This window comes from Primulina eburnea, chromosome 4, assembly GCF_022965805.1.
Source record: "Primulina eburnea isolate SZY01 chromosome 4, ASM2296580v1, whole genome shotgun sequence".
Taxonomy (NCBI): Eukaryota; Viridiplantae; Streptophyta; class Magnoliopsida; order Lamiales; family Gesneriaceae; genus Primulina; species Primulina eburnea.
In genome coordinates, this window is record NC_133104.1 from 38,079,924 (window position 1) to 38,097,809 (window position 17,886).

Consider the following 17,886-nt stretch of genomic DNA (forward strand, 5'->3'; position numbering starts at 1 on the left):
CTTCAACTTTGTTGCCGTCACCAACATAGATGAATCTTTCAGCATCACTTGGTTTTCGGCAATCCAGGCAACCCTGCATAGACACACTGATGTGAGTTGTTGCACCAGAATCTATCCACCATGTGTGTCTAGGCACTGAAGTTAAATTAACCTCAGAACAAACCATATTCAGAAGCATACCTTTCTTAGCACGCCAAGCGTGATAATTACTGCACTGCTTCTTCATATGCCCATCACTGCCACAGAAAAAACAACCAGAACTTTGAGAATCACTAGGATTCTTCTGTTGTTTCTTCGGAGGCAGTGTATCCGCAGCTTCTTTATCCTTTCTTTTCTTTCCTTTAACCTTCGAGGTGGAGGCATAATGAGCACTTTCTGTCTTGTCTTGCTTCAACCTTTCCTCTTCCTGGACACAGTGCGAGATGAGCTCATTCAGAGACCAAGTATCTTTCTGACAGTTATAGCTCACCTTGAACTGGTTAAACTGAGAAGGAAGATATATCAAAACCAGATGCACTAGCAAGTCCTCAGAGAGGTTAAGCTTCAATGCTTTTAATCTTGAAGCAAGATGAGACATTTCCATAATGTACTCCTTGATGTTGCCCTTACCCCTGTACCTCATTGAAATGAGGCTTGCCAAAAGTGTACCAATTTCAGACTTTTCACTTTTAGCAAACCTCTTTTCGAGGTCTTGAAGGAAAGCCTTAGCCGTAGCAATGTCGCTAGACATTGTGCCCCTGATTGTTTCTGGAATGGCCTTCTTCATGATCATCATACACATGCGATTAGATCTCTCCCACCTTTCAAACTCCCTCTTTTCATCAGAGGTACTCTTATCCGTAATGGCGGGAGGAGAGTCAATCCTTATCGCAAGGTCTAAATCTATGACTCCGAGAACTATCAATAAATTCTCTTGCCACGATTTAAAATTCGAGCCATTTAACATAGGAATAGAATTTATGTTGGAATGAATATTAGTAAGAGTCAAATCTGAACAGAGAACAAAAACACAACATACATGCTCAACCAAATATCCAAATAAAATAATCAATAAATTCAAACAATGTAAATCCCATAACAGAATATCGTGCGCTCCATTAATGTTTTATCTTTGGACAAAATATTAACTTGTAAGTGATATCTTGGTGCAGCAGTCAAACACTGATAGTAAATATCATATCAAATAACAATCTTCCTTTGGGCCGATTTATTATTTACATGAAAAACCGAACAACTATCACATGTTTACCACCACAAGTGCATATGTAATTATATTAAATATTAACCTTCCTTTGGACCGATCAATATTCATATAAATCACATGTGCCTAAAATCTTTTTGTATTTCAAAATAAAATTAATTTCCATAAAAGAGGTCACTTTGGCGACATTTTATTTCAATTAATCAATTTCAAAAATACATATAACCTTATCATTATTTGAATTAATGAATATTTAACCTTAACCGAATAAACCTGAGACGGAAAAATTTTTTTTTAAAAAAAATTCCGAAATTCCGTACGGGTCGGGTCGACCCGGTCAGTACGACCCGACCCGACCCGACCCGAATCCGTACGGTCCGAACCGGACCCGTCCGACCCGGCCCGAACTAGATCCGTCCGCCCCGGCCCGTAACCGTACCTTTTTTTTTAAAAAAAAAATCCGAATCTTTAAAATTTTCAACCAAATCTTCTTTACCAAAAAAACTGAAACTTTAAAAGATTTGATTTTCAACCAAAATATTTTCCAGATCTGAAACCATATCAAGAAATTTTCAGATCTAAACAAAAATATTTTCCAGATCTGAAACCATATCAAAATATTTTCAGATCTGAAAGCATATCAATGTATTTTCCAGATCTGAAGCCATATAAAAAAAAATTTAAATAAAATTTTATTTTTCAGATCTGGATCCGAATAATATCCAAAACTGTACACAAATCTCAATGATTCAAACATGAATGACTCTGATACCACTTGTTGGGGAAAACCCATAAACCGCAGAATCCATCACGTTAAATCATTAAGAATTTGACTGAAAACTTAAGCGGAAGCGTACCTGAAGCCATAATCCTGAATTGTTTAGAACGAGTCTTGATCTTCCAGATCTACACGCTCTTTCCTTGAGAGAATCCTTTAGTTTCTCTTCAGAATTATTTTCTTAATGGGGGAGAGAATAGTGAAAGTGACAACGCGAGATCTGGGGACCATGACCCTTATTTATAGATAATGTTTATCAATATCTTCTGATATTTCTGTTTTAGCTCATCATAAAAACATAAATTACACTTATGTCTCTACACATTAAAGGCCCACAACCCATTAGATACATTAAAGCCCAATAACCCGAAACATTAATTGATCACTTAATTTTGGGCTTAACTTAACAGACAACCCACTCACATAATTATTCACATATAAGACCATATAAATAAATTGATCCAACATGAACTTCTTTGTCCAATTCTTGTACATAAAATTTTAAAATTCATATGATCAGTAGTAATAAGATTAAATTTGGATACAATCTACTCTTGAGACGATCTCACATTTCTATATATATGAGATTAGTCAATCTGATTTATATATCTTATGAAAATTAATACTTTTGAAATAAAAAATATATTTTTCACGAGTTGTGCCAAGTCAGAGATCTGTATCAAAAAATTGACTTTTAAGACTATCTAATATGAGTTTTTGTGTTCCTATACTTTTCAAATCAGCCTAAACCAGGAGTAATGATATTGATTTTTGTCATATAGAAATTATCATTGAATCAATTATCTGAAAATAGTTTTTTATAAAACATTTATTGTTAAAGGATTTTAAATACACTCTTTTTCTTTGACAAAAAAAATATCGTTTTGAAGAAATTGTTGTATAAAATAGCATGGTTTATTTTTATATATATCTTTTATCTAATTATTCTAATATAAATTTTTTTTGAGTAGGTTTATTGTAATTTTTTGTTGTTGTTCGGAGTCTATTTTTTTTTTGAAAATACGGGCCCATGATTAATCGGATAAATAGCCCAGCCCATAAATTGAAAGGGAAAATGTCTTCATAAAAATGAGACCTAAATCCTAACATTTCATCCCCATTTTCTGGGCCTTTCTATCCTGTGGAAATTGATATTTTTGGGTTCGCGGGTTAGGGTTTGCATCCACTCGATTCAGATACTGGGAGTTTCTTCAAAATCCGAAGCTCGAAATATGTACAACGGAATAGGATTGCAGACAGCGAGAGGTTCTGGCACCAATGGCCATGTCCAAACCAACAAGTTCTTCATCAGGCCGAGGACCAACAAAGTTGCTATGGAGTCGAACAAAGGCTTCGAATCGGGTCAGGGAATGGCTGGCGTATCCCGAAAAGCCAATAAGGATATATTGGAGCACGACCGTAAGCGTAAGATTCAACTCAAGCTTCTTGTGTTGGAGGAGAAGCTGATCGATCAGGGTTACACTGATGCGGAGATTGAGGAGAAGCTTGATGAGGCGAGGAAGTCGCTTGAGGCTAATGATAATGTTGATGAAGGGAGTAATTCAGCAGTCATCCCGGAAAGGTATTGAATTTTCTCGATTTCCTTTTTTTGTATAAGAATTGTTTCCGATTTGATTTGATTTTTTTTCGGTTCAGTATACTAATAATCTAGTATATAAACCGTGAAGTACTGGGTATGGTATAGGTTTGAACTTGGGTATTTCGCATGAAATCCGTACATCTGTGTGAAGTAGGTAAAAATAATTGCGATTTTAGTAGGCATTTCCCCCTTTTGTGTCCCTTTATTTGTATGGTAAAAATCAACAAGCTTCTTGATTGTTTGAAGGATTTGGCCATTCGGTATCACTTGGTGTGACATTCTGGGAAAGGTTTAAAATTGAAACAAGCAGCAAACTTTTCTTATCTTGAAGGCTTCAATTAAGACCGTTGGACCTTATTTTGATAAGATGTTGGTTTTCTGAACGGAAGTTATTGATTCAATCTGAGTGGAAATATCATTTCATAAATAAAATAATTTGAGTGAAGCTATGTATTATTTCTTGCAAACAAAGTATTCATAGTTAACTATGGTGTTGCCCTTGCTGGTTATCTTCATATAAACCACAATAAATTTTGCTCGAACATATTTATGGAGCTTATGCTGGTTTGTCCTCCAATGCTGGGCATGAATTTATTTGGAAACCATTATATCTTGGCAATTAGCTTTTGAATTATGTATTGAATTAGTGTGGGTGTATTTTTTTCTGGTTAATTAGGGTTTCGGAGACGCAGACTCACCAGATTGCTGCATTGAAGGAAAAACAGATGGAAACGCTAAAAGCTGCTCTTGGAATAGAATCTGAAGGTGATAGAGAAAAGAAGCACTATGATGCCATGGCCACAAGCATTGAAGAGAATTATGATGAGGATGAACCAAGAAATGTTCACAAAAAGAATACTGCTGATATTCGTAAGCATCATGTAAAGAATGTAAGAGATGAGAAGGATGACACGGAGAAGGTTTTTAAGACAAATACATCTAGCAGGGATGAACCCAAGTTTGACAGAGAGGACAAAATCAGAGGGGTACACAATGATTCATCTGACTCAGACAGCGACCAGAAGCGTGGGAGAAAGGCAAAGAGTAAACCCAAGAAGGACAGTAGAAGAGCAGTTACCGATGATGATTCTAAGATTGGTGTTCGCAAGAGGAGGGAAGAGACATCAAGGACACAAAAAAAATCCGTAAAACACGATAGTGTTTCTTCTGGTTCAGAATCTCAATCTGGGCATAGTTCTGATTCTGGTTCTGAGTCTGACCGTGACAAGCCTTATGGAAAAGCTCATAAGCGTTGTGATTCAGATGATGACAACTGTTCTGATTCCAGCCCCAATCGTTCAAAGCTAAAGCATCCTTCAAAACGCAGACGACGTGATGATTATAGTTCTGATGAAGACCGTGGGTACAAGACTAAAAAGTCAAAAAGCAAACGTCGCAGTTCTTATGATGATGATAGTTCCGATGAAGGCAATCACCATACTCAGAAGAGAACCCAGCCTAGGTACAGTAGGCAGCAGGTCTCTGATGGTAGTTCTGATGAAGGTCCAAAAAATAAGACTCGGAGGTTAAAAGGACCTTCGAGGAGCAAGCGGCATGCTTCTGATGATGAGCTCTATGACAACAGATCAAAAAAAGATGATACGGAGAAGCATTCTAATAGAGCTGACGACACATTTAAGAAATTGGAACAACTGTATAAATCGAAGGAAGATGGATCTGGAGATGATCGTGACCGAGGAAGATGGGATGGACAACCTGATGGGAAGGCAAAAAAGTTATATCCAACAAAAGACAGGGGGAGTGGGGGTTCTGATATTGAATTGGATAGACAGAATAAATCATATAGGGAAGAGAATAATGCCAGATATTCAAGACCACCTAGACACAGTGGAAAAAACCTTGATACTGATGACCATGGGGATGCACTACGCAGTAGGAAGGAATCACGGCATGACGATAAGAGAGATGACCATTATCGTGAATATTATGGACGAAGTAGAAGAGAATGGGGAGATGAAGAAGACCTCCGTGGAAATAAACATGACAGAGATGGAGGTAAAGATTCAAGCAGAAAACATGAGGAAAAGTTAGAGCACCAACAGGTAAAACGTGGAAAAGATGAGGAAGAGGAACACAGGAGTAGAAAAGATGAGAGAGAGAGAGGGAACACTTTGAAGAGAGCTAGGTATGATGATGCACGTTCTACAAGAAGAGATGACGATAATCGGAATGATGATAGGAGGCCTAGACATCGGTCATAGTCCTGATTGATATGTCTTGCAATTGGAGACGAGGACGGTAAATTTAATTTCTGCTGCATCTTGCACATTTATTTGCGAATCTTGAAATTAGTGTGTTAAGATTTGAGTTTCTTTGCCAGAATTTTTTGATTTTATGCGAACTATATTTTTTGTGGAGTTTCAATTTTCACACCAAAGGAAGTTGAATATTACTGGATTTACATCCTAATAACATCAGCCGTTGATCTGGCCATATAGATATTTCATGAGTCAACTCCCACACTGTTCAATGGCAAAATATATGTTACACGGGGAGAAGAACTCTCGGTGTAGCCACCTTCCATCTAGACCATGTCTGGAGGTGGAATCCACCCCAATCCAATGGCTATCTTTCATAGGGAGTATTTCCTGGTGTGGCAAAGCCATTACTCTGTTCACTTGGGCCTACTCATCATGAAGATTTTAGCTTGCAGTGCAATTTTCTCTATTTTTTGTTTCAATCACTTAGGACAGGATCGTGTATCTGTTGTCATCTCTAAGACCAACATGGGCACAGACTGTCAAGTTTATGTGTTATTTTTTGCTTCCGATTTTTCTCTTGATGTGTGTGCTTTGTGAGCCCATCATAGCATTTTTTAAAATTACCACTTGTAGTCATATAAGCTGTTGACTCACTCGGCCATATAGTGGTCATATAAGCTGTTCACTCGCTTGATTGTAAAAAGTTCAGCATTTTGAGCTATGGTCTGTGGACTAGTTATATGTACAAAATCTGTTTATTATTGAAAGTGTGGAGACATCGACTATTGACGAGTCAGGTTCCTTGTGGATATGGTTTGATACACAATGCATTGTTTGACATTTGATTTAATACAAAATGCAGTCTGTGGACAAGTTATGTTTCCTTTTTGAAAATAGGAAATCTATTTATTATTGGAAGTTTGGAAACATTGATTATTGACGAGTCAAATTCCTTGTGGATATGGTTGATACAAAATGCATTGTTTGACATTCGATTTAATTTTCTCTGCAGTGGAATTATCTTGGTGATGGTAGCTGGTACATGTGGCGAACTAGTTAAGATCTGCTCCTGGTTCAGGCACAATTTTTTGGATAGTTCTGTACTGAATTCCACTGTAAAAAGAGCTTGTAAGGAAGTGTTTGCTTTTGTTCGTGAGTTGACTTTTATATGTATGATGACTTGGTTTGGGAATGTAATGCATTTGGTGAGTTCCGGCTTTTTTTTTGGCTTATCAAGTGTCTTATCCATTGTTATTCAAGGAGTTCTAAGCTTTCTTGGTTCTTCAATGCTTCACAAGATCCACAAAATTATCGTCTGTTTAGAACTAGTGAATCGTATTCATCTAGTAGCATCACTATAGCACGATAGCAATTCAAAGATATAATTGTTGCTTTACAGAAATGGTCTTGCCCTCTAATCACTGGCTCCCTATAAAATTAACATCATTTGCTCCTGTAGTTTTAATGTTATATAGTTTAAAGGCGGCCTGAAATCGAAGAGTTCAAAGCTACTTTAGGAGGTGACTGGTTTGGAGATGAACCCAATCCTCGTAATCTTGGAGCAGCTGTTGCACAAGCAATGGCACTAACTGGTCCACCACTAAGGCCTGCATCATTCTCTATAACCAAAATACGAAGTTTTGTAAAATGTATCTATATGATAGTGAATGCTCGGACATAAAAAACTGCCAAATACATAGGATATTTTATTTTTTAACTTTGGTCATTCGAGAAGGTTATTTTTTTAAATAAACAGTTGACGAATGTTATTTTGTAAATTTCCCCCAAATAGTCATGGACAACGTCAGCGGCTTGACGCACGAGAACTTCTCTGAAAGTCACTCACCCCAGTACTACTATTACTCACACAATTAACACAAGATCCCCCAAGAAGTATATAAATTTATTTCTTGGGAGAATTGAATTCATTACCTCGTTCTAATACCAATTGTTAGGATCAAACGCTCACCATTAGACCAAAAGTTATAGCTGTTAGCCAAGGTGCAACTTTATTTCATTATACCCGTGGCAGCGCAGAGTGCACTTACTTAGGTGTTAATGAGTCAGGCTGTGAGGCCCATGAGTCCGGAGATATGCGTTTCTATCTGTTGGTGTTATCTCATATCCCTTAGAGATTAGTATTATCATTTCCATACTACCGACCTTGTCCTCAGAAAAAAGATAATATTATCCGTTAAGATCTGACACTTCCCAAGAGCTCATTAATCCCAATACTATTCTCACTCAAGAAAACTTAAGCCAAAACTTTGCTAAGCTGAATGTATGACTATACATATACGGGATTAAAATTGAAAGGATAAAAAAATTATATTAGAGCTGTACGTGAAGCGAAAGTGGAGGATACAACTTTATTAAATGCAATTTGTTTTGTACGTGTATATTTCCAGGATTTTCAACTGCTGATACTGGCAGCATTGTGAATGGTTGTGTATATATATATCTGCACCAAATCATCATAATTAATATGAGAATATAAAAGAACCAGCTCAAGGATTCGTGATAAAATAACTGGCTCTATGTAACGAACACATGTATCCATCCCGCAGGCTTCCTGCAATTATCTGCTTCATAAAATGGCCCTTTTTAGCATGAAAATGGCATCATAAAATTAGAGTAAATTAGCTCAAGTAACAACCTCAAGGGCAAGATTTAACTTCACATCGAAGGCCAAATATGGTCTAGCATCAACAGTTTCCCATTTTATATGATTCCTCATGAAAGCTGCAAAGATTTAAAAACAAACTGTGGAGTTACAATCCAATGAACATCACTATGATGCAGAACGACAAGAGTAAGATTCGTTTTCTCAAAATTTAGAAACTATATCGAAATTAAATGTACCTGAGAAGTGTTCATTCTGGCGTTCCATTACATCAGAACCCTCAAACTGCAATCCACAAAAGTTCAACATGATGTAAAGAAAAATGACTCCGACCAAATAGATACGCAGCACAAGATTGAACAAATCTTTATAACTGCACTCAAAGATGTAGTCGGAGGTCTTGTTATCATTCAAATTTTTTAAACAATACAGGAGTTCAAACAGTGAGATTTGATTGTTGTGTCAAACAGGACAACGGTGGCAGTTGGTGCTACCCAACAAAATGCATCAACCAAAATATATTACAAAGATGGTGGGGGATTGAACCTGAACTCTTGTACAAATTTGGAACCACTAAGTGAACCAAAAGACAATTCTACTTCTCTCTCATTATCCTATGCTTACCTCGCAAGACAACATCTCGACTATGCAATCTTCACTTGTTGGAGTTACTTGCAAGTCTAAAACCGGTGCAACCTCAAAATTGAAAAATTTAATCTGCGGCAGCATGCACCTGTGTATATCTGATATCAAATTCACCGCAACAGTCTTGGTACAAGGGACACAGCAATTATATAACATGACACAATTTTATCTGCTGGTACTAATCAGAAAATAAGTTTTATAGGAGTCACCTATACACCTGTATTAATACTCCATCAATCAAGTTGTGCGTAAAAGTAAAAGTAATCTTAACTCAATGCTTTTTTAACCAATATACTGTGGTATTTCAAGAGGGGACACAATGAAAACTGGTTTCACAACTTTTCCGAATAAAACATTATTTTTCAGTTAAGATACTCCATATAAATTTGGTTACTAAACAGACACGAATAGTGCGTAGTCATGTATTAGGGACAAAAAGGTTGTAGCTTTTGAATCACGTAACAGTGAGAGGTGTCATATTAAGCAATATTTCAGTCACTTGGTTACATGCACACCAAGAGCAAACGGAGAAATTAGAAATTCTAAAAAAAATAGTTTGTGATGCCTGAGATGGATTAAACAGAAATGCAAGGATGGTGGTCTCTCAAATGAAAATAGTTCAAATTCACATGTAATATACCATAAGTTCCCCCTTAAGAAAGTATAATAATTCCATCCCAACAATTATCAAGGGTCCATCCCTTCAAGGTGAGAAATTCTCCACAATTCACGTATCAAATGTTACTAAAATTACAGATTTCACCACCCTTGTTGCAGAACTTCATCAAACACTTGCTTAGCAATGGATGAGGAAATTTCACATTTCAAGCCCAAGAATGCTATCATTTACTACGTTCAATTTATGTGTCCAGTCTAATAATATCATCATACATCAAGAAAAATGAAGCGAAACTATAATAATGAATTACCTAAAAACATCGGAATCAAGGGACTCACAACTCTGCAAGGCCCTTCTATTCAAGATTGCTTCAATCCCAGAAGGATGGCTAAAAAAATTACTAATATGGCAAATGCTATTTCCACCATAAGCATCAGCATAATCAGGGAGCTTCACTCTCTCCTTCTTTCTTGCAGAAAGATTTGCACTCTTAGCGTTAAACTGTGACAACTTCGCTTACTTGATACTCACTGTCATCCCCCCATGTCTCCTCCTATAGAATTACACTAAATACTCAATCTTTAGCCCAAAATAAAAAGAAAGAAAAGAAAAAAGGACTCAATCATTAATCTGTAGCTCTTCGAGCTTAAAAAAATTCAATTTGAAGCATTATTTTCTAACAAGACGAGTGTCACTCTCGTTCCTCTTTGTCCCAGCACAAACACACACAAGAAAATACGACTGAAAGGGTATAAAATACCTGGTTGTGGAGGTGAAGGATTCTTGAAAAAGATGGCCAAGTAATGGAGAAGATGCAGAGTGGTACTTAGTTGATGCCATCAATATTATATAGCTTGTAGTAATTTACAGTGCCACAGATGAACAGAAGAGGAAACAAAAAGGTCGAGTTTTCTACAAATTTCTATATCCATCGTCTCAATAGAAATATTTTGCTTGATCCTTCAAAGTAGTAGGCCTTAAAGCATTATATTGGATTATCAAAAACAAAAAGCCAAATTTTGTTTTTAAATAAAATCATGGGGACTTGAAGCATACGAGCATTTTTTTGGTTCCTTTTACTTTCAGATTTTGTAGAATAAATGTTAATTTTATGAAATTTTCAAAACTTGTCCCAAGTGTATGCAATCTGTTCCTTGTTTATTTAACCAACCTAAACATACGCAAGACTAGAATTAAATGGAACTAATTTTTGACAAAAATCAAATCATGGAATACGGAAACAGAAAACTCGAATCCATTTGGGGAGGGCAAAAACTTGTGTGAGACGGTCTCACACGTCGTATTTTGTGAGACAGATCTTTTATTTAGATAATCCTGGCGATTCGGTGTTCGTCTTTCTTCAATTCCTAACTCCACAAGACCACAAAGCCACCACCATACAGAAAGACTTAAATAAAAAAATTTAATAGCCAATGGTGTGTTGGTATTAAGAACAAGTACCGGTTAAAACAGAATCGAACTAAAAAATATATTTCAATAAAAAATGTAGCATAAAAATTGAATAAGATAAATTTAAATTTATTTATCAAAATAAATTATTTGTACTACTATCGTCTGGTAAAATTTATTATGATTTTGTAATATTTATCTCCTAAACTTTATTAAAAAAATTAATAATAATATATTTTAATATAAATAAAAATCCATTTATGCTAAAATCTGAAACCAAACCAAACCTACATATGCTTTTTTTAAAATAAAACCACACTTCCGAACTGACGAACCAAATTAACAGAATGCAATTGAATAACCGATTGAATCAATGTTTTGCTCACCCTTGGCTTATTCCAAGGCACCAAATCTTGGGCTTTTTGAACATACATACAACGAAAAACAAATTGAGCGTTCTCAAGACATCACCATATAATACCTTAACAAATGAAAAGCTCAAACGATTCATGGTTATTCTCTCTTTGTTTATGACACATAAAATAACATTTAAGACCTAATTTCAAGATCAAGTACTGGTTGCTACGCAGAATAAAACTCGAACAGAAATTCTTCTCCATTTTTCAGATTAGCGATCATGTAGTTACTGAGAATTTTAGTGTCGATTTCTACGACCAACTTTTCCTTTACCCTTGCCCTTTTTTCCGCCCTTCTTTTTATTCCCTTCACCAATAGCATGCTTGATGTCTCTGTCATTAACTTGAGGAGTGGAACGATGTAGCAGGTGGTTGACATCAAGGACGCCATTTCTGAAGTGACCTTCAATTGTCCTGAACACTCGGTCCCCTGGTCGACGCCTCTCTATTGCCTTTTTAGTGGAACTGCTACTAGTATAAACTCCAAATCTTCTTAGGATGGCATTCTGAAATAACAATTGCTTAGCAATGTCATCGTTGAAAAGCACGATGTTACATAATCACAGCCAGGGATAAAACTGAAGAAAATGTTGGCAGGTAACCTCTTCAAGCATTTTTCCTTCTCTTTCCTTCTGGTTCTTCATTGCAACCCGTGCCACGCTAAGCGGTAAGCGATGTCTCTTTGGGGGCTGTTAAAGAAACATACAGTTAATATATGAACATTCCAAGCTCAATTATGAAGCAACAACCCAAGGACAAGCAAAGTCACCTTTCCACCTAGAGAGACTACTTTCCTGTTCTCCAAGTCCTTCTTTTGTTTCCATGTCATATGAGAGGATTCTGAAGTACATTCAAGTAGGTAACAACATTAATTCAGTGTATATTTTGGAAACAAAAACACCCTCAATTTGGGATCTATTAAATGTCTAGTTTGCAGTTTCGAGAAATAGAGAATAGGTTGAACCACATAATATTTGAAACAACGAATTTCTGGGGTAATAGTACACATCTTCATTAATAAATCAATTAATAAATCAATAAATCAAAATCAAAACAGTGTGAAACAAAGCAGTGATTCCCCCAACGTATAAAATGCGACAGAAGTGAAATCTCCGTAACAAGAATACCAAAGGAAACCATCTTCAAGCCGAAGAGGTCAGTCAGGTTGCAACAACTTTCTAAGAAATTTTAAAGACTATATGAAACAAACATTATATAGGAATATAAAAAATATTAAATGTTCGAAATACCCAAAAACTCAATATCTTTCAGGATAGACTTGATATCCACTTTTGGTTCCTTGGAATCCTCAGCAGCAGCAGAAGATCGTGCATTGGCTCCTCGCCCCTTCTTAGCCATTTATATCCTTCTTCTTAGTTGCAAAGATGAAAGGAAAACAAAAAAAATAACAGCCTAATTCAGCAAAATAATTCGAGAGAAAATAAATATAAAATGTTCTGTCCATAATAAACAACAAACATTATAACGTCCATGAATTGCTCACAAAAAGATTCATAGTAAATATACCATAACATTATGCATAACGAAAGGAAGTTCTCACAGAATAGCACAAGAACAAGAATGAACCACACACTGAGACAATTCCCCAAATTGAAAACAAGATCGGTGAATAGCAAAGAAAAAAAAACTTTTGTCACATCAACTGTCACGTTTCGCCCTTTTTCCATCAAATATAGCATAACCAATCACATGTTTTATCACATTGGATGTCATGAAACAAGTTTAAGCTGAATTTTCCCACCTTAATTATCAAATTAAACCATTTGTCTCCAACTACAGTTATGTTTTCCCCTAACTGGCAAAACCCTAACAAAAAAACACAATCCTTTGTGAAGTTATCAGCGAGATTTTTTAACAATCCAAATATGTACACAGAAAACCTGAAAGACGCATCGTTCGGAAAGGCAAAACCTAGAAATCTGAAACTAAACCTGAAAATCGAAATTCCGCCGCACGCCGAAAGCCGCCACTTTAGAACTGTGGCCCAACACATTAAATCAAATATGATGATGGCAGCACAATAACTCATTCGGATATTGGACCAATCATTACTTCTCCAATGTATAATACGATTGATAATATATATATATATATATATATATATATATATATATAATGATAAAATATATTGTGTTTGATATGATTTTAAATCGAAAAATTAATTTTGTGATTTGTATTATTATCGCCAAATTATCGTTATCATATGTTTATCATTACTAAATCGCTTAATATTTATAAAAGACTATATGGAAATAATTTGAATGGGATATATTACATAAATAAGTTCGGATACATTATATTAATCGTTAAATTAAATTGAATTAGAAATTGTAAAGAATTTGTTTTGTCATTATATTTTATTAATAAAAAATAAAAACTAATAAAATAAAAGTTTTACACTTGATTTTATTTACTTAATTATTTTACAGCACTACAAAAAAAGGGGCTAGCAAAACCGTCGCTAAAACTGGCTAAAATCATCGCTAAAACCATTAGGCGACGGTTGTAGCGACGGTTTGGTGGTCCGTAACCGGAGGTCGCGTCGCCTTCCTATACCGAAGGTTTCTCAATAACCGTTACCAATTAACTACGGTTTTAGCGAAAAACACCGTACCTTCACGAAGCTACGGTTTTTAATCTATCTAGTCAAAAAAATTCATTCTTGATTTACAAAATTAATAATATACTATGGTAAAATTCATAAATAAAATACTACGCAAAAATTAAATATTAAATTTTTCGTAAAGATAACGCTTTAAAAACCTGACGTGCGCGGAGAAGATATGCAGATCCACGTAACGTTGTGAGATCACACCGAAGAGCAAATCTACGAAATTAATATGAAAAATGTTGGTACAAAAAAAAATAGAAACTGCAAAAAAATTGATAAGAGTTTCGGTACTACCAAGAAGAAAGGCGAAAATAACGTGAAGGAAATGTTCGCGAACCACGGTATATATAGAATAATAGCGACGGGTTTTTTCTAAACCGTCGCCATTAGCTACAGTTTCGAAATAAACCGTCGCCAACAGCGACTGTTTTTGGATAACCGTCGCCGTTCAAGATCGGCGGCCGTGTTTTCATAACTGTCGCTAGTAGCGACAATACTTTCTTACAGTCGCTAATAGCGACGGTTTTAATCTAAATCGTCGCTTAAAGCGACTGTTATTTAAAACCGTCGCCGTTTGGATCGGCGACGGTTTATAGATACCGTCGCTAATACAGCGACAGGTTATTCAGAAACCGTCGCTAACTTAGCGACGGTCTAATTAACACTCCGATCTGGATCGGCGACGGTTAATAGACACCGTCGCTAATACAGCGACAGGTTATTCAGAAACCGTCGCTCACTTAGCGACGGTTTAATAAACACTGTTGCTATTATAGCGACGGTTTACACTACAACTGTCGCTAATCCAACCGTTTTATGTACTCATATCAACAATAATTTGTTCTTAAAATCATTAGTTATAAATATTAATAATTAACTGATGTTAAATTTAGAACGAAATCTCTGGTTTAATACCCAAAAATAACAAAAAATTTTTTTCCGTAACACCCACACCCACAAACAAAACAAATTAAAAGGATTATCCCAATCGAAAGCTCTTTTCACTAAATTGATTATTGAGGTACTTCCAATAATTTGCTTAATCAATACATTATGTGTATCATGAAATAGATAATGTTTGCTCATCTAGGAGCAAGAAACTATGGTTTACACTCTTTAATATTTTTTTATGAAAAAGAAATGTGAAATAAAAACTCTCTATTACACTAGCTTGGTATCTTTTGATAGTTTACTAATAATATATTTTTATATTCACAATTGGATTATAAAATGCAAAACAAGAAACAAAAAAATTTTAATTCTTGGTTCAATAACTTGTCTAATTTTTTTGTTTTCGTAAACCAAATTTTCAAAGTTTTGTTTTGATATATAATTTTAATTTCGTTTATTTTGGTACAATTTTTGTATGACAACTACAAGTCAACAATTTTCTAATTTATGTATTTTTAATGATATGTCGACATTTTTTAATGATAAGTCGTGATATATAGAACCATAGCGACGGTTTTTGCAAAACTCGTCGCCAGTAGCGACCGTTTTAATTCAAACTGTCGCCAATAGCGACGGATTATGATATAACCGTCGCAAATCTAGATTAACGACAGTTCGTGTACAACCGTCGCTATGTGCGACGGTTATTAAAAATCGTCGTTAACAGCGACTGTCGACTAAAACTGTCGCCACACATGGCAACGGGTAAAAAACATGTCGCCTAATATGGTGACAGACGTAAATATAAACGTCGCCAAAGGCCACAGTAAAAAATCACTTCGCAAAAAATAGCAATGGTTTGCCCGATCTGTCGCAATATTAGCGACGGTTTTATGATAAACATTTGCTACAGTAGCGACGGGTCTAGATAAACCGTCGCTAACTTTAATAGGCGACGATTTTAATAAAACCGTCGCTTACATGGCGACGGTTAATCAAAAACCGTCGCTATAATAGCGACGGTTTATCATAAAACCGTCGCTAAGCCACCCCTTTTTTTGTACTACAGTTGGTGCTACCCAACAAAATGCATCAACCAAAATATATTACAAAGACCGTGGGGGATTGAGCCTGAACTCTTATATAAATTTGGAACCACTAAGTGAACCAAAAGGCAATTCTACTTCTGTTTCATTATCCTATGCTTACCTTGCAAGACAACATCTCGACTATGCAATCTTCACTTGTTGGAGTTACTTGCAAGCAGGGACGGACCTATGCTTGGCCCGTCCTAGGTTGTAGACCAGCCCAATTTTTTTTTTACAAGGAGTTATAGAGATTCGAGCCAATTCTAATTTTTTTGGTAAATGTATACAAAGATTTAAGCACAGTCTAATTTTTTAAAAAATATCACAGTGCAAATAACTTATAAAAGTTATATCTAGAATATTTATTTAACTTTCACAGTGAATAAATGTAGATTTTCAATATTTCAAAGGGGGTTTGGTACAGATAACTCATAAAAGTGATAAAGTTATTTTATCAATTCTTTCATTTAATAGAATTTAATTTTGAAAGTACAATTAAAATAGATTAAAAATAGTTTTAAAATGTAAATTTTGAATCTAAGTGAAACTTGTCTTATATTACACCAGTTACATATTAATTTAAATAATATATAAATATTAAAAAATGATATTGATTAAACTTCATTTTTGAAAAGTAACTCTCCTATTTCGAATACGCTAAGAACAATAGTTTTTTTTTAAAAAAAAAATTACCAAGGTCATTCCGAATAAAACATTATTTTTTAGTCAAGATACTCCATATAAATTTGGTTACTAATTAAACAGACACGAATAGCGCGTAGTCATGTATTAGGGACAAAAAAGTTGTAGCTTTTGAATCACGTAACAGTGAGAGGTGTCATATTAAGCAATATTTCAGTCACTTGGTACATGCACACCAAGAGCAAACGGTGAAATTAGAAATTTTAAAGAAAATAGTTTGTGATGCCTGAGATGGATTCAACAGAAATGCAAGGATGATGGTCTCTCAAACGAAAATAGTTCAAATTCACATGTAATATACCATAAGTTCCACCTTAAGAAAGTATAATAATTCCCTCCCAACAATTATCAAGGGTCCATCCCCTTCAAGGTGAGAAATTATCCACAATCCACGTATCAAATGTTACTAAAATTACAGATTTCACCACCCTTGTTGCAGAACTTCATCAAACACTTGCTTACCAATGGAGGAGAAAATTTCACATTTCAAGCCCAAGAATGCTATCATTTACTACGTTCAATTTACGTGTCCAGTCTAATAATATCATCATACATCAAGAAAAATGAAGTGCAAATATAATAATGAATTACCTATAAACATTGGAATCAAGAGACACAACTCTGCAAGGCCCTTCTATTCAAGATTGCTTCAATCCCAGAAGGATGGCTAAAAAATTTACTAATATGGCAAATGCTATTGCCACCATAAGCATCAGCATAATCAGGGAGCTTCACGCTCTCCTTCTTTCTTGCACAAAAGATTTGTACTCTTAGCGTTTGACTCTGACAACTTCGCTTACTTTATACTCATTGTCATCCCCACATGTCTCCTCCTACAGAATTACACTAAATACTCAATCTTTAGCCAAAAAAAGAAAGAAAGAAAAGAAAAAGGACTCAAACGGGATAATCATTAATCAGTAGCTCTTCGAGCTCAAAAAAATTCAATTTGAAGCATTATTTTCTAACAAGACGTGTGTCACTCTCATCCCACTTTGTCCCAGCACAAACGCACACAAGAAAATACAACTGAAAGGGTATAAAATACCTGGTTGTGGA

General features: G+C 35.4%; 3 protein-coding genes across 6 annotated transcripts; 1 reads left to right on the forward strand and 2 right to left on the reverse strand.

The window, feature by feature from the left end:
• Window positions 1-3,067: 3,067 nt before the first annotated feature.
• On the forward strand, window positions 3,068-7,015 carry LOC140831122 (uncharacterized). Its single transcript, XM_073194903.1, has 3 exons — window positions 3,068-3,561; window positions 4,256-5,838; window positions 6,814-7,015. Exons 1-2 carry the CDS (start codon window positions 3,212-3,214, stop codon window positions 5,799-5,801), a joined length of 1,896 nt encoding a protein of 631 aa, XP_073051004.1. The 5' UTR covers window positions 3,068-3,211; the 3' UTR covers window positions 5,802-5,838; window positions 6,814-7,015.
• A 121-nt stretch (window positions 7,016-7,136) lies between these two features.
• LOC140831127 (uncharacterized) lies at window positions 7,137-16,289 on the reverse strand. Of its 2 annotated transcripts, XM_073194911.1 has the most exons (5): window positions 10,449-10,607; window positions 9,049-9,157; window positions 8,664-8,709; window positions 8,458-8,543; window positions 7,137-7,420 (listed from the first exon to the last, which is right to left on the reverse strand). In XM_073194911.1, the coding sequence occupies exons 1-5, from the start codon at window positions 10,526-10,528 to the stop codon at window positions 7,310-7,312; spliced, it is 432 nt and encodes a 143-aa protein (XP_073051012.1). In that variant the 5' UTR covers window positions 10,529-10,607; the 3' UTR covers window positions 7,137-7,309. The 2 variants fall into 2 exon arrangements, with proteins under 2 accessions (XP_073051012.1, XP_073051013.1); XM_073194912.1 differs by lacking the exons at window positions 9,049-9,157; window positions 10,449-10,607 and adding an exon at window positions 16,247-16,289.
• LOC140831124 (uncharacterized) lies at window positions 11,546-14,435 on the reverse strand. 3 transcript variants are annotated; one of them, XM_073194909.1, is made up of 5 exons: window positions 14,299-14,435; window positions 12,765-12,883; window positions 12,284-12,354; window positions 12,117-12,203; window positions 11,546-12,020 (listed from the first exon to the last, which is right to left on the reverse strand). In XM_073194909.1, the coding sequence occupies exons 2-5, from the start codon at window positions 12,871-12,873 to the stop codon at window positions 11,754-11,756; spliced, it is 534 nt and encodes a 177-aa protein (XP_073051010.1). In that variant the 5' UTR covers window positions 12,874-12,883; window positions 14,299-14,435; the 3' UTR covers window positions 11,546-11,753. The 3 variants fall into 3 exon arrangements, with proteins under 3 accessions (XP_073051010.1, XP_073051011.1, XP_073051009.1); XM_073194910.1 differs by lacking the exon at window positions 14,299-14,435 and adding an exon at window positions 13,467-13,479 and having other exon boundaries at window positions 12,765-12,886; XM_073194908.1 differs by lacking the exon at window positions 14,299-14,435 and having other exon boundaries at window positions 12,765-13,214.
• Window positions 16,290-17,886: the final 1,597 nt, after the last annotated feature.

Coding starts and splice junctions, on each gene's coding strand:
- LOC140831122 (XM_073194903.1), top strand. CDS start 3,212: ATGTACAACGGAATAGGATTGCAGACAGCGAGAGGTTCTGGCACCAAT. Junction 3,562..4,255: donor TCAGCAGTCATCCCGGAAAG/GTATTGAATTTT, acceptor CTGGTTAATTAG/GGTTTCGGAGACGCAGACTC.
- LOC140831127 (XM_073194911.1), bottom strand. CDS start 10,528: ATGGCATCAACTAAGTACCACTCTGCATCTTCTCCATTACTTGGCCAT. Junction 9,158..10,448: donor TCCTTCACCTCCACAACCAG/GTATTTTATACC, acceptor AGATATACACAG/GTGCATGCTGCCGCAGATTA. Junction 8,710..9,048: donor TCGAGATGTTGTCTTGCGAG/GTAAGCATAGGA, acceptor TGTGGATTGCAG/TTTGAGGGTTCTGATGTAAT.
- LOC140831124 (XM_073194909.1), bottom strand. CDS start 12,873: ATGGCTAAGAAGGGGCGAGGAGCCAATGCACGATCTTCTGCTGCTGCT. Junction 12,355..12,764: donor GAAAGATATTGAGTTTTTGG/GTATTTCGAACA, acceptor AATGTACTTCAG/AATCCTCTCATATGACATGG. Junction 12,204..12,283: donor TAGTCTCTCTAGGTGGAAAG/GTGACTTTGCTT, acceptor TTTCTTTAACAG/CCCCCAAAGAGACATCGCTT.